The sequence below is a fragment of the Sinohyriopsis cumingii genome, unplaced genomic scaffold (genome assembly GCF_028554795.1).
Source record: "Sinohyriopsis cumingii isolate HCF-2022 unplaced genomic scaffold, ASM2855479v2 utg002567l, whole genome shotgun sequence".
NCBI lineage: Eukaryota > Metazoa > Mollusca > Bivalvia > Unionida > Unionidae > Sinohyriopsis > Sinohyriopsis cumingii.
In genome coordinates this window covers 17,535-35,000 of record NW_028316245.1, presented here as the reverse complement: position 1 = coordinate 35,000, position 17,466 = coordinate 17,535, and the positions used below count along the sequence as shown (strand labels likewise).

Below are 17,466 nucleotides of genomic sequence, written 5' to 3'. Positions count from 1 at the left end.
AATGGAGATGCGAGCGGAACATTGAAAAGGTTGATAAAATTTTAAATATGTTTTGACGCCTGTCAAAAGGGTTAAAGTTCAACTTTAAATTAGATAATTGTCTGTTTTCATTTGAAATATAAATAATGTCATAATATGTTGCCTACAGAGGAAACATAAAGATTTGTGTACAAGAAGACATAAATACCTTTCTTTGCTCCCATTCTTTTCAAACATGTCCTGATTGACGTAAATTAAATAAATAAGTTCTAGATCTGTCATTTTCAGCCTGTAAATTTGAAAACATGTAAATAACCGACATTGAGTTGGTATAACATGTTTTTTTTTCTTATCTCTGCACAATCCGTGATATAATACAATACGTTAAGATATTCAAATGATTTAAATCGTGCTTCTAACACTCCTACAAGAAATAGGTCAATTGTCTATTTTGTAAATATTTCGAGTATAAAATGACATAGAAGTAAACGGGAAAAACATAATTATTTACCTTCGACAGTGTGGCAGTAGATTTCATTTCCTTTGTACGTAGCACAAAATTTAAACATTTTGCTGTCCGGCAGATAGGATATCTTGAAGCATGCTTCAATACAAGATAAGAACCAAGTAAGTATCAAGGCAAACATTTCGTCGTCACAAATCTTTATGAAACGATCAGGACTATTGCAGAAGAAAATAGTTAATGACTCAGTGCATACAGTAATTAATTAATTAATTAATTAATTAATTAATTATTCAGTGTTAAAATTAACGAATACCTAAAGATTGTACTTAAGCAGCATGTGAAATTTCAACGCTTGTGGCCAAGTAACGCCACAAAGAAAACGATCGAAAACAACTGAGATCGGGCCAATTATGCAAGAACAGGAAGAATAATGCTGTACATCCCATGCATAGGAACAGCCTTTTTTCACACAGGTACAAGTGGAATGTAGCCTTTGATCTATTAAAGCTATATTCTAAAGATCCAAAATCAGCGACTAAGATGTGTGTGTGATTTTTAATATTGTTTCTGGACATTAAGAATCGTTTTGATTATCGTATGAATTTACCTGACCACAAACACCACTCGCAGGTGTTACCACTGCAGCCCATCACATCTTTGTAGTTCTGAAGGAAATGCAACACGTCGACAATGGTTTTTATGTTCTGTACCTCGTCCAGAGCGCCAGTCGCAGAGGTACCATCAAGTTCTTTCAACATCCATAGCAGTTCAACTAAAATAGACAGTAAAATATTGTTAAATTTCTTCCTTATTAAATACCTTTCAGACAGCAATGATATCCACATTATACCGTTTTACACATCCAAAAAAGTATACTTCACTTGTAAACTGCTTTGATAGATAAATATGCCAAACAGGTTTAAATAGAGACTAGTTTCTTCTTCAGTTATATGGCGTCGTCGCAGAAAAGAACATTTGTATATTACTGTTCGATATCGCGGATAAGAACGTATTCTTTTCATATAACAGATAAAAACTCATTTGGTTCCTGATGCGATTACGTTGGAACAAATACTCTCGAAATGATGGAGAGAATATTTTCATACGAAAATTTAGCAATTTGTTATATTTTGCCACTGAGAGCAACTGGTAAAAAGATGTAGTTTTTGGTGACATTTACTTTCTGGTCTAGTCCTGGCTTACAAATTGCGAGATACATCGTTTCTTGGTATTTTGTAGTTAACGGTCTTTGAAAATCTCACGCATTCAGGCAAGACCATATAGAATTATGTCTACACTTATGACAAAAACTGAGCTGCATACCTGTACGCATACTATACATATATGTATATATCTATATGATTGTTTCTCTGTGTCTGTGTGTATATTGTCATGTCATGTTTGCTGGTATATGATAATTACCTGTCTTGGATTGGTCAATATCTTCCAATTCCTTTCTGTCTGTAGAAATAGAGGAGGCTTGAACGCCTACCAGAAAGCTGGTGACCGCTAGGATAATGAACCCTTTCATTGTCGATTATCTGCTTTTAGCCTTAATAATAATAATAATAATAATAATAATAAGATGATGATGATGAAGATGAAGAAGAAAACATTATTATTATTATTATTATTATTATTATTATTATTATTTGGAAGAAATTAATACACGGAAACATAGACAAACATAGTAGAAAGGAAGAATGGAAATGGAAAGGCAAACAGACAGATGCACTAACGCACAGTAGGACTGAATAAATGAAAACGGACTGATACACAAAATGAGATAAGATTCTTACCGTTGCGATGTCGAAGATGTGCTGACAAAGAGTGGAGTGGTCCGCATATCATCTGACTGGGTCTTTTATACCCTGGACGGATCCGGGAGAGTGGGTGTTTGTTCAAAGCACTTGCAAACTGCTGTGGAATACTTACATGATAAGTGTTACCTGAAATAAGTCATCCGGGACAATAAGACCATTCGTCATTAATGACTGTACAACATATACATTATTCACAAAGAACTGTCAACGAAAGATCCTTGCTTTTTGTATGGTCAGTAAAAACTGCTATCAACATGAAACAATGCAAATGTTGGGAAGCCTTTGATAAAGTGTTTAAATAAAACCCACAAAAAACCAAACAAACAAACTCAACAAAATACCCAGTAGCATTGCTATAATAGCTAGTAGAAGAGTTGATTTGTTCGATTATTTTTATTTACAAAGTGATGAATGTAAAGATAAGGGATATGTGAATTAAAAAGATAAGCATTAAGGATGCATATTTATACGTTACTTCAGTGACAAGCACATTAGCCAAAATATTTTAAAGTGATATAGATTATAGGCATAAATTTTATTCTTTTCATGCAATGCATTCTTTACATTTACCCTATACCATTGTACTACACCCATTGAACATGCGTTTCTAATTCAGCTCCGCTTTGCGTACTAAGCAAACTCTTTCTCATTCAAATATCAACCTCATGATTCCACCCTTCCCAACTGTCTCAGCTCCACTCACCGAAACGGATGCCCTTCTGTTCCATATCCAGCTGAACTTAGCAGTATTAAAGGCACCAATACAATAAAATGGGCAAAATGGTAATATAAGTGAGTTTATTTACAGTAAACTCAAGTTATAGTTATGTATATCCATACTTTTTGTAACTCCTGGTACATGAGTTTATTTAAATTTCGTAATTTGTAGTCATGGTTGTAAATTGTATAAAATATCTTGCTATAAAATTGGGGTCTGTTCTTGGACCTGTTCAATTCATTATATACACTCAACCGCTCTCAAGTGTCATACATCATCATCCAACTGTACGCTGATGACACCCACATATACAAATCTAGCCACCCAACTGAAGTTTATGCTACCATCCAAGGTGTAGAGAGGTGCATTTCTAATGTGAAATCATGGATGACATGTAACAAGCTGCAGATGAATGATGGTAAAACCGAGGCCATTCTCATCACAACACAAAGACTTTCTCATTCACATCCTTTACCTCAAACAATAAATATCAGCAACACCAACATTAAATTCGCACATTCAGTACGAAACCTAGGTGTTACTCTGAACAGTACTCTCACATTGCACCAACATGTCATGAACATATGCAAGGCTGCATATCTTGAGCTGAGACGCATCAGCTCCATTCGCAAATATCTTTCAGTTGATGCCACTAAAACACTTGTGTGTTCATTAGTACTTTCAAGACTGGACTATTGTAACTCAATTCTGTCTGGTTCATCTCAATATCTGCTCCAGAAACTTCAAAAAGTTCAAAACACAGCTGCTCGGATCATACTAGAGTACCACGATCAGAGCACACCTCCCCGCTGATCTGTGCCCTACGCTGACTATCCATTCGATCCAGAATCAAACTCAAAATTTTACTGACGGACTCTAGTTCAACATACCTATCCGACCTCACCCATGTGTAGACACCAGCAAGATACTTAGGCTCCTCTTCTGATAATCGTATACTCATTATTCCCACAAAGAAAACAAAGACATAGGAACAGCTTTCTTTTGCATACCAGGGCCCAGCAACGTGGAATGAATTGCCCAATGAACTTAGACACAAAGACACAGTGATCCCATTCAAGAGTGCTCTTAAAACTCACCTGTTTCGACTTCAAGAACAAACTTCAAGACCTAATGTTTCCTACCTTAAATATTCTCAGCATGTTTTTTATGTTTTCTAATTTCATGGTGTTTGTTTTTGTAATCATATCATTATATATGTTTTTATCTTATAGGTGTTGTCTAATGTTGTAAAGAGGTTCTGTTGATTAAATTATCCCGAGAGAAGCAATTTTAAAAAAGCATTATTCGTGATCTTTATCAAAACATATAGTCCAGTGTGCTCTTTCCTTGATAGCAACTAGTTTGTTCCAAAGTTCTTGTTCTGGTAAACAAGATAAAAGGAAAAGTTTCTCATCCGTATTATCACCACGGTAGGTATTACATATATTCAAATTTGAATTTTATTATATCAATGTAATTTTGGGGATTGAATGTTGATTCTTTCCAAGACAATTGTAACGTCTTGTACGAGTATGTACGAGTATGTTCAACTACAGAAGCATGACACTAACTTTGCAAAACAAAAATTCATCTCTACATCGAAAAGTATATTTACATTTGATAAAACAGAGAAGAAATAATCACAGACGCCATTCGGATATATGTCGTTGAGATAGAATTACCACATCATGGAACAAAAATGTAATCTTTGTACTGAGGGCGATACCGGTGGCGAATACCACAATCTACTCATATATCTAATTGCACTTGTCTGTCTTTACAAGTGAAACTTTCGAAATCATAGTTTAAAAATTAGACTATATAATGTAAACTTTTAAAAACTGTTTTCAGCAGTAAATGTTTCTACTTTCGTAAAATTCGAAATATTAGCGAAATTATAATAAAGAAATATGCTAAATGCACACTATAGTAGTGATTTCTCACCAGTTTACAAACACCACAGTTTTTTCTATTCAGGTCATTTATTTGAAACGAATTTGACAACAGTTATCCAAACATACTTACCGTCATATATAGCTGCCTATAAATAAGTTTGATAGTGTATGTTTGGTAAGGAAAAATCCTCCATCATCGTTTAGCATCACTAGCTCAAGCATATGCGTCACTAGTCCAAGCGCATGTATGTATGGATATGTGAGTGTGTGTGTGTGTGTGGATGGATGTGTGTGTGTGTGCATCCACGTTATAGTGTTCTGCGAAATATCGAGAGTATTTGTTTGTTCTTTAGTATGAATTTGTTGATCACAAGGGTTGAATTTTCCATTCAAAACTGAATCATAATGGAGGATTCTTCTCCTTACATTTTTGAATAAGTTTCAAGCTCAGAGAGCTGTATTGTGAATACAAACTTATCTTTCATACGGCAAAAATCTGTTGAAAATTACCGTACCTTAATTTATAGAGTAACAAACTACGTTTAAGCAAATCTATGTGTAAACTTTAAGGTTTAAAGACGTATAGGCTTTCAATGAGCAGTGTTTGAAACGGCGATGATAATGGCAATATTCAGCATACGAAGTGTATACTGCAGATAGCTTGCGCAATAATACAGTTATGAATAAGTCCAAAAACTAAAGTCCACTTTTATCCATAAGATTAATCAAGATAGTAAAAACATAATGAAATCATTCCCAATTCAACCTGGTCTAGAATTGGTTTAGTCTTCCGAAATAATAACGAGGCAATGACTGTTTCCATTATAACAATTATACGAATTGTTTAAGAGTTGAAATTTTACTAAAGACACAGTATAATGATATAGCCCTGTCGAATCGTCTGCAACGGGCTATTTTGTAGGACGCATATCTTCAAACAATGCTCGTTTTGGTACGTAAATGTGTAGCAATTAATACATATCTTGATTATTGTGGGAGAATCTTTAAATGATAATGGAAATAGGGAAGATTTGGCTACTTTGGGGGCAATATGCTAGAAGTAGAAGGTCAAAGTAATGCATGAGTCAGGATAAAGGTCACTTGTCAGCTAGGATGCAACTCTCCAGCAATGGTGTTCTAAACTGGTAAACAGGACCTTACACTTATACGAATATGAGAATCAGGTCTTATAGCTCATTTACGAAACGGATTCTAAAGTTGTCTTTTGATTATATTATTGCCTAGATGACACGGATGTTATTGCTCTGACCAATAATGCGCGCTACTTAACCAATTTATTCTTGCTCCATACACGGATGTTCAGTTTACAGTTGCAGAAATGCAGTCGCTCTGAACTTGTAACCGTATTGTAAATATATGTGATTTTCATAACTATACTACAGGCATACACCCACGCAAAGCACATACATGTATGCATGTCTGTACGTACGTGTGCCCTTTTAACAAAATTAGATAAGTGCCTAATTATGCCTCACTGTCGGTCAGTCTCATCTTGCGCAGTCCATACAACACCAGACTGTTCTTCTACTAATATTTCATTTTGAACAGTTGATACTCCTGTTGATTCTTTAAATAGTCTCATGTGGCAAAATCATTAAAATTAGGGAAAGGAGTAAATCTGTGTGTCTTTTAAATATATTTTTTTAAAAAATGTTCTTAGGAAGTAATTGACCTAGTAGATGATAGTAGACAATTGTTTCATATGAATCAGTCTCCACATTCTTGTAATTCCAACAAATAGTTTAGCATATCAAGACTTGAAACCAGTCTGATTTACTTTCAGAAGAAAACTCACGGATCCTGGTATTGTTTCAAAACTATTTTACTTTCTAGTGGACTAGAGGGTTTGCAAACTTATTTACAAGAAATTGATGAAAATTAGGCAAATTCCAACTTCAGAATATAAACGATTCAACGAATATGGTGGAATGGAATAGATATTTGGCAAAATAAATGTGCCTCTTAGATACAAATCAAAGTATCTGCAAATTGCAAAGCTGCATGTAAAGATTCTGTATAGAATTATCACTACAAATAAATTATTACTTAAAATTGTTGCAACAGATAAAAGTATATGATTTTCAGTGGTCCGTTTCTTGAATCCATATTTTATCGTTAACGAAATGTGACATTGTTCAGGGTTTAAGCAGACTATTCAGTTTTCTTTTATTCCATACAAAGAATTACATTTACAAACAAAGTTCTTTTAAATATCCTCAACTATTATATTTTAATTAAACATCCCAACATCAAAGAGAAGTTAACTTAACTTAACTTAAACAAACATTTTAGTTAGGAGAGCGGATCAGATTTGTGCTCATATGACGTACATGTTTTTAATTAAGCGATCTTAATAACAGATGACTTTATAACTTATCGGAACACAGAATATCCTATTCATCGATAGTAAATAGTATAATCAAAAGACAAATTTAGAATGATTTTGGGAAACTGTCAATAAGACACTTATTTCACCACAATCATAATTGTGTTGACTGGTTAACATTTGTTGCTTTTGTTACGAAGTATTTGTTAAAAATTGTTCTTGAAAAATAAAAACATACAAAAACTTTCTGTAATTATTTGAGGAACTTGTAAGTTAGTACCTCACATGTATACAAAAAAAAATCAGAAAGAATATTTTAATCCAAGTTTATTACGTGTGTCGGTTCTTATATTGTGTTTACTTTACCGATTCAATCCTTTTGTTTTCTTGTATATACGTTTAAAACATTTTGGTATATATTATCTTTTATCTGCTATCTCATGATATCTAATATTATCTTATTTTGAATTGGTTTGACTTAGCGCATAGCTGAGCATAATTCGCCTTTTTTATCTTGAAGGATGATATCCCTAAGTTCGGTTGAAATGGTGCCTCCTAATACAGATCTTGGAGGTTTTTCTTAAAAAAGATGTTTTAAAAATGGACATTTCCTAAACCACCCGCAGATTCAATATTACTTCATCGAACACGTCAACTTGATCTTGGACTAAATTTACTTTACTTCATGTATATATATATATATATATATATATATATATATATATATATATATATATATATATATATATATATATATATATATATATATATAAAAGCTAATCTACATAGAAAATATATGTGTATGGATAGGTTGACTAATGTATAAAGAACCAGTCAATAAGAAATATATTAAAATTACAATGGCATAATCATACAATTATAAATAGAAACAACAAAAGTATATCATTAAAAATGAAAACAAAAAACATCGCCGTGTTTAAGAAATTCTTGCATAGCACATATCAATTAATATTGTTGCAAATCTCAGCTTGAACGGTAATGATACAATTATATATATACATTTTTATTTTGGTTTATTATTTTTTTACCATGAACCGTATCTTTTCTTACACTACTTGCTGAGAAGTAAAGTCTGTTTTAGCAATGGCGAGAACAAAGCAAAGGACAAAGCAAGCAGAGTATTGGTGAGACATTTCATTACGAACACCTTTTACATTTCTTATGTTACTATACATAACTATTTATCTTGATCTGGTTTTCTGCATGTAAATAATCCCGACTGGGATTAACAAGAAGTAGACGGGAGTGAGATATACTCAGCATATACCTATCATCGTCTAAAACGTTTGTTTTTTAGACACATAGCACTTGAAAACCTCTCTAAATTTAGGGCCCAGCCTAAAGCTTATTTAGTGACCCCTAAAATAGATCTTTTCAACCAAATACCGGGAATATTCACCACTTTATTTTAGAAATAAAACCCTTGCAAAACTTACTATTATAGAAATAGTAGTGTGAGACCTGTAGTTTTTGTTTTTATAGCAAGCCTACACTGCAAAATGGAAACTGAGACTATGCCTGCAAGAGCCATACCGAGAGGCTCGAAAATCAAACAGTACTTCCGTACTATAATTGAAGACACGAGGATGATCGTCTGTCACCCAGAGGGATGCCAAACGCTTGATTTTTGGGGCCACAACATCCATGCCTAGACAAGGGAAAGTACTCTTGGCCTTAAACACCCTTGGCATCGATATAGGGAAGATAGATGCCCTACAGAATGGAGGGATAAACAAATTTGTTCTTTATCCAAAACATAACATACCTCTGATTGAAACTGACACAATCGAGATAAAAGGGATACCAGAGAAATTGAACCCAGAGCAACGGAAGTCCACATCATAGGACTCCCGCTAGAAGTGGACAGCACAGAAGTTATTCAAAAGATAGAAAAGAAACTCGGGGCCAAAGTGACTACCCATAAAATGGCCACTGTGTGGAGCTTTGCCCCCCTCAAGTCTGGAATTAGACTCGTTTACATGAGTAAAGAAGATGCGAAGAAAATACCTGTTTTTTTCTACGTTCTTGGATTTCGACTGAAATCTTGGTATAAGGGGTGTGAGAACGATAGGATATGTCCCATGTGTCATCAGATAGGACATGTCCCCAGGGACTGCCAGGCGACAAATGCACAACCGGTGGGAACTTATGCCAGCAAAGTCGCTACTCAGAAACCACCACAGCAGCAGCAACAACAACAAAAACAACAACAATAACAACAACACATACAACAAATGGGGAACCTAGAAGAAACTTTGGATATACTCAAGCTCGTAAAGCAGATGAGGGAAGGGAAAGAAACAGAAGCAGTGATTCAAACACTACCGGAACTCGACATAACCCACATAGAAGGACAGAAAACCCTAGAGTGGGAGCAGTTTCTAAATCCCAACAAAACCGGAAGGATTCCCACACAGGCAATGGAAACAGATGTATACACCAAAAACAAATTCGAGGGTCTTGAGATTAAACCCAAAGGGAAGAAGAAAATGAAAACATAGTAGCCACACCCTTAACATCCACACCTCTACCTAGGCGAAATAGGAAAAGAAGGAAAGCGGATTCTATATCCCCCCAAGAGAGGGCTACATCACCCATAAAAGAAGCCAGTCAAAAGACCCAAATCAAACAAAGAAAGATAAGAGAAGAAGAAACAGATGAGGAAACAGATGAAGAGAGTGAGAGGGAAATAAATGCTACTGAAGAGGATGAGGAAACTGACCATGGAAATAACCAAGAAGATGAATCAGAATATGAAACAGGAACGGAGATGGATACAAAAGAACACACTACAAAGGAAGAGACAAAAGAAACAAACATACTAACATCAGAAAATGAAATTACACCCAGTTCATCTGAGGGGTGTGTGGAAACCAGTTCCCCCATCCCGCAAACTTCAATATAATCCCAATGAAACAAAATTATTTAAAGATAAACAAAATTTTAAGGTATAACCATCAATGCGACACCCTGGTAAGAGACAGGAATGGAAGGAATAAACTTACAGCTCCTGTCTATTAATGTTAATGGGATTAATAAAGATAAAATACTAATGTTTCCAAAAGACCTAAAATATGATTTAATTTTTTTTTCAAGAAACGCACAATGGTTTTAATAATGAAAACAGAATATTGTGTGAAAGTTTTTTAGATGGCATACTCTTGATGAACGATTATGAAGGAAATGACGTTAAAGGGGGAGTAGCGACTCTTATAAAAAATAAAATGGGGTTGAATTGGAAAAGAGTAGAGGAAGGAAAATATTTCAAAGGAAGGCTCCTACATATAATTATAGAAAAGAACTCACTTTATAAATATATATATATATATAAGCCAGCTAATAGAAATCACAAGAAAATATTTTTAGAAAAATTATCAAAATACCTGGAAAAGTTTTCAATGGAAAATGTAATTATGGGGGGGGGGGGATTTTAATTGGGTAGGTGAAAATATAGACAGGGAAGGGGACCTAGCACTAAACGACATAAGAATCAAACCGGAAATGGAATTTTTCATCAAGAAACACAATTTAATAGACATATATAGAAGGTTAAACTTATTAAGACAAGAATACACATATGATTATAAAATAAATAAGGGAGGTAGGTTAGACAAATTTCTCTGCACCAATTACAATGAAAAAATATATAAAAAGCTGAGATAGTAAATTTTAACATTTCAGACCATAAACTTATATATATGACTATGGAAATTACAAATAGGAAAAGATGGGGAAATGGGAGGTGGATGGTTAACAACTCATTATTAAAAGATAAAACCTTTATAAATGAAATTAAACAGGAAATAGAGAACTTTAAACAAAAAGGAAATTTCGATATTATGATAGAATGGGAAATTCTAAAAGAGAAATTTAAAGAAATTGCAATAAAATTTTCAAATGTAAAAAGTAACAAATTGAAAATGGAAAAAGAGGCAATTAAATTTCAACTTAGAAAAATAAACAATAAAGAATTAGAAAGTCCGAGGAAATTTAAAAACATCAAAGACTTATTATTAAAATATAGGGATAGGAAGGAATTGTGGGAAAGAGAAGAGAAACTTACTTACAATTGGATTAGAAATGATATAACAGGGAAACTACCATGCAAAATTGAAAAAGAGCACATGTATGTAAATTGGAAGAGAGCATGGGGGCACTGGTCTAAACTAGGCTCCCTATAGATTCAAAGCCTCTCCTTCAAATACATGCATGATGCATGGTTGACGGGAGAGGCTGCAGCGAGACGGCGTATGGTCAGTGTACCGCCCAAATGTCCGCTGTGTAAAATAGGACCCTTTAGCAAAAGACACACACTTATACAATGCACACAGACAAAAGAAGATAGAGAAAAGGTAATAGCAGAAATTAGGAAATACGACACATATAAACCTCAGAATATGGTATTTTTAGATGGAAATTTTAATAAAAACATATTATACAAGATCACGTAGTTTATTGTTACCACAATAAAAGCGTGTAGTCAAGTAATAATAATAGATCAGTAGTATAGGAGTCCTTCATGAGGAAAGTACAGGCAAGGACGTTATGGGGCTATATCACATGGCGCTACGCGAAGTGAACAGGCCCATAAAAGAGTCTGGAAAAAGAACCCTCAAGGAATGGACAAAATAACTTATAGATGTACCCTCATTAGATTAACTGTACCCCTCCCTTTATTTCTTCTTCCTTTACACATACTAACATAGTGCAGCTGCGATACTGCGCCAATACCCCGAAAGGGAAGACTATTGAGAATTTTTTTTTAGACCTTTTGACATATTTAAAATGGGTGGACATGCTCTAGATGGGAGATATACAAAAAATAAATGAAGTATAAACCCTACCTCGGGCAAGGCCTATCCCTTCTTATCTGCGAAAGTGTTTCAGCATACACATACAAACCACTAAGGTTTCAAATAGTTTCTAAAAAAAAAAAAAAGAAGAATAAAAAACACTTTTCGCCAAAATTTCAAATTTTAATCTTTTTCTTCTGATGTGATATAAACAAGAAGAAAGACAGGACAACTGGGGATTATTTAATTTGGAATAACTGCTGTAGCTACACGGAAACACAATATAGCAACTACAGACATATAGCATATACACATAGCAAACACGGGACATAGGCGACCCTAGCAAGGTCGACAAATAAAAAGGGAAGGAACTCCGGAAGGGTAATAGAAACCACTTTCGGATGAACAACACTATAGATACACTAGGGAACTTAGAAATACCCCATTCGAAATTTCTAACGAAGCGACTTTCCAAAATTTCTAAAATAACAACAAAAACAACACACCTTTGGGGGGTAACAAACACACATAAACCTTTAATAAGCTTTGGTTAAGTTGGGGGGGGTCATCTGTCTGGTGCCCCCACCTCCCAAAAAAAGAGAACCGTATCTTTAGCAATAATTATCAAGAAAAGCATGCATACATACTAACATACATACATACACACACATGCATACATGCATAAATACATACATACATTCATACATACACTCACACATGCATGCATGCATACTTCCATACATACATGCATGCATGCATGTATACATACATACATACATACATACATACATACATACATACATACATTCATCTGTTCTTTAATATTGGCCTCATGTGCGTTTGTATGGGCACTTTTATGCAAATCACAAGTATTTACAGGCAGGTTAGCCTTATATGTCATTTGTAATCAATATCGAGTAGTAATAAAAACTTTGGAACCAATGTCCATTGTCTAAACTGACAACTGAGCAATAAAATACAGCTTTACATCCCTCTAAGAAATAATGTTGAGAAGACCAATCGTATGCGGATTAAAGGATTAAGATTAGAGGATCAAACTTATACACATAGTAGCCTTCAGTGATGATAATAATGCACGATTGCACGGGCCGAAGATGGATATAATCCCAATAATAACCATGTCAAGGAGATAATGTTACTATCAAAAGACACATTTAAAGTTCGCCACTCGTGGAAATACATTGTTTATCACCCACTCGACGGAATATATTCATTGTTCACTTGTAGCTTGCACAGTTTCTGAACCTCTGGCTAGCAAGATATAACGTATAACAGACTGAAGTCATAGATCTCTTACTGGATCCCGCTATGGCTAAGGTTTACAGTTATGTTTTCCTGTCGTTTGCTATGTGTGTGTTGATTATTCGTACAGGATAAAGAACTACAAACAAATTAAACCAATTAGAAGTACAAAACAAAATAGTAACTTAAGACAAAATTTTAGTTGTACATGAACTCTAGTCGTCTAAAACAGAAGACGGCAATATTTTGTCGAATTTCCTGGTTATAATGTTATCCGTGACTATTGACGCCCAGCGAAAAAATACATATTTTCACTCCAGTGAAAAAAAAACGTAATTTACAGCCTAGCAGAAAATAAAAATATCACTTTACAATGGAAAGAGAAAAATGTTTATATGTGGTATTTAAGACATAACAGGAATGAAACTTATCATTTATCATTTACATCTATATTTTACGTTTAAAGCTTTAAAATATTCCAATGAGTTAGACATTATCATGATAAATAAGCGGTACAGTCATACAGCAATAAGATATTATATAGTCTTAGCATAAAACAGTGTTGTTTCTATCTGAAATAAAATACATTTGGACGTCGATTGTACCGCAAGTTTTTAATGGACAACGCCCATTTCAACCACCTTACTCGTCATTAAAATCATCATCATTATCATCATCATCATCATCATCATGTTTCGAGTAAAACTAATAATCAGGTAAACCACCCCTCGATGCACTCATGAGGTACTTTCGGATAGAAAATTGAACTTGTTCAAAATTAAATATTAGTAGAAGAACAATCCGATGTATAAAGAATTTTACTAACATATGAAAAGTGTAACAAAGAATCTCAGACATTGTTAGTTATAAATGAGAGAGCTTCTTCAAAGAGTGAAAAATGAAACAAAGTCAGTCTACAATCGGAGTAATAGGGAAAATACGCCGTATAAGGATTCCAATTAGGGTTTGTGTACAGCATGCGTTCAAACGAGAACATTACCGGGAATTTCTAGAGAAGTCCCACTGAGTGGACGTAGATATACACTGAACATTTGAAAGTCAAATGTATCTTCTAACATATTCTTCTCATGACCATTTTTAGAGTTGGTGTAGGAGAGAGAAAGAGGTCCATCAAAAGTGAATGAGCAAATATATGACACCATATACACTACTGTGGGCATTTCTGCGTACCTAAGGCTTCCTTTCACCAATTCGGAAGCAAATCACATACCGAATTAGACCGATTGATGAAAATAAAATACTGCAATGCTTACCGTTTGAAAAGTGGCAGCTGTCACCACAATATTCTGTTCAAAATAATTTTAATTTTGGACACAAGGGATACCATCCATGTATGCTCACGACTCGCAATATGTCGGCCTATTCTGCGCATAGCTTTGAAAAAGCCTAATGTTTATCCTTTGGGCTATGAAAATGAAATACAGTGATTTAGACTGTTTCTCTCAGCATTTCAGTCGAGTAATTGTCAGGTTTATAGATGGTTTTAAAATATTCAACGTAACAATGTCAATAAGTGGCAGGAAATATTTTAAATAAATTAAAAAAGTTCAACATTTTTTATGTAAAAAAAAATTTTGTTGAAGAGAAAAAACAATGAATATGATGTAATTTACATCGTCTCGTTTATGGGTGGGGTGGGGGAGATACTAAAGTATTAAGAAACAGATTATTCGATTAGGAATTTCTTGAGAATCCGTTCTAGCGGCAACTTGACATTGTAGATAGCAGACAATTTTGTAAGTGGGGGCCAACCTATTGCAAAATTGGAAAATTGGATTAAAATACAGTATTGTTTTAAGGTATAAATTTCCATCTTTTACATAATGTATTTATTTGTATGATTCTAAAAGATATATATTAAATAGGATTTTCTGGGTTGCAAGTTCAAGAAGGTCATGGAGTGGGTCTTCATGTTGACAGTTAAAAATTACGTTTTCATAGGTATTTAGGGTAGTAATGTAGAATATATTTGTTCACTTTATGAATATCAGTTTTCCTAATTAAAGGACAATCGTTCTTTCTTAATACAAATTGGATTTTCAACCCTAAACAACACGTGATCCAATGTTTACAGGAATGTTGTATCATTGCGCAGAATTACCGGACGTGCAGGATTGGCCGACATAGTGATATTTAATGATAACATACTCTTTATAGAGTAACCATATCTGCAGATACTTACTATACAACTTCACCTTATCTAGATCACTTACTGTACAAGAATTACCGTAGCTAGAACAGGTGATGTTTTCTGGTATAAAGTCTGTCGAAAATGCTCTAAAACGAACACGGAAACCTGTTAAAAAATTGATTTGAATGGTAGAAGACACTGATTTCCTGAAAGATAACGATTTGTCTTAATGTAACAAACTTGGAAAAGACCAAAATGCATTAGAAAAGGAATAAAAGCATGCAAGTCAGGTGAATTTGGATTGGTCACAAAACTAGATGTAAAAAACAAAGTACATCCAAATTATGGCATTTAAACAAGAAATTGTTACAAATGAAATACCTAACCCCGGGTGAATACAATACTGTCAATGTCATAGCGTTTAATAACAGACATCACTGAAGAAGATTATAGACAGGAATATGAATTTGATTTGAAATACATCTCGAATAAAATGAAAACAAATTCCGTTTACAAGATTGCCAACTGGTCTACTGTATTTTGAGCAGTGTAACGGGTAATGACGGTCACACCAATGTTGACACGGCCATGGTTACATTTAAGGTTGCTTGCAGATTTCGTTTAAGCAAGGTACAAATTTGTCCTAGACGCTGTTACCATGAAGAATTTTAATTTTTTAGAAAAAAAAACAATTTAAAGGAATTATTGTAAAATTTACCCAAATCAGTTGATAAGGTAAGAATTGTTGCGCCATTTCGATGAAGAAAGTATAGTGCATTCTCGCAAGCATCAGCAGCAGTTGTAAATGAAAATAATTTCACCAAAACCAAAATCATTTGCATAGAGTTGAACTTAGTAGACATCTTTAATTTATAAGAATCACATGCGAATGTTGAAATTAAGGGCAAGACTGCTTTACAATTACAATAGTTTGTTTATATATAACCACTATCAAAAAGGCTCTTAAATCTGCGCAAATGTTTGATAAGTCTTTCAGCAATACACGAAGCCAAATAAACACCTTATTAATCATGTTCCTTTACAATATTTAAATCTGCTGTAACAGATACATACAGTCATGCTTTGTAACATGTTCTTTCATATGGTACAAGGTAGACTATTAACAATGGAGACTAAAAAAATTTGCAAGGCTGATTATCCCATTCTCACTCAATAAAAACATAATATGGAATTTGTTTTAATTGTTTGAGCTGCTCGTTCCACTTTTTAAAAGTCAGTTCACAATGATACCAAATGATCTTAAAAAAATTATTTATTGCTCTAGACATACTAAAACATCTCTAAGATAAATAAACCAAAATCCATCGAAAACAATCAAACGATAAAGTCTGCATACAATAATTGAAATGGATATAAAGTATTTACTCAATGGTATCAAATAACAATGATTGAGAAAGAGATACAAAGTAGCATACACACGTTTGGCATTGGTAATAGGTGGAAGTGGAATCAGTTATGCTGTAGGTGTTTATGCAGTTTCAAAATGCTTAACAGGAATAGCTACTGTTTTAGTTATTCTATTGACCTTTATTGCATAATGCATAGTAGTTATCGGAATTATTTCGAAATATTTTAATGTTATTATCATTTGTACAAAAGATTTAACACCTACTGGAACAATAACATCTACTAAAAACAACTTGAACAGAATTGGATGAGAAAAACGACAAATAAGAATGAAAAATGGTATGCAGAGTTCATCATGAAGAACACAGTGAAATAGTACGAAATCAGGAAAAACTACAAAACTCAAAAAATTGAAGAAGATCTTTAGCCTTTAGGCCACCTTTACGAAGTTGATAATCAAATACGTAAGACAAGAAAGCGTTACACGACATGGTGGGAACAGATTGATAATATATACAAATCTGTTGAGTGCTAATGAAAGAGTTGAACAAATCAGAGACTTGCAATCTGATTAATGCAGACATATAAACGTTGCATAAGCAAATGAAATGTTAAAGTTCAGAAAAAAGATTAAATATTGT

At 33.8% G+C, this 17,466-nt stretch overlaps 1 protein-coding gene across 1 annotated transcript in view; it reads right to left on the bottom strand.

Annotated features, from left to right (window-relative positions):
• Positions 1-2,383, bottom strand: part of LOC149770165 (uncharacterized) — a 3,894-nt gene extending 1,511 nt beyond the window's left edge. Inside the window, exons 1-4 of the mRNA XM_089949293.1 lie at positions 2,245-2,383; positions 1,868-1,997; positions 1,053-1,217; positions 491-583 (exon numbers count right to left, since the gene is read on the bottom strand). Of these exons, the coding sequence (XP_089805419.1) occupies positions 491-583; positions 1,053-1,217; positions 1,868-1,976 (367 nt within the window). The 5' untranslated portion in view covers positions 1,977-1,997; positions 2,245-2,383. The remainder of the gene's footprint in view (positions 1-490; positions 584-1,052; positions 1,218-1,867; positions 1,998-2,244) is intronic.
• Positions 2,384-17,466: the final 15,083 nt, after the last annotated feature.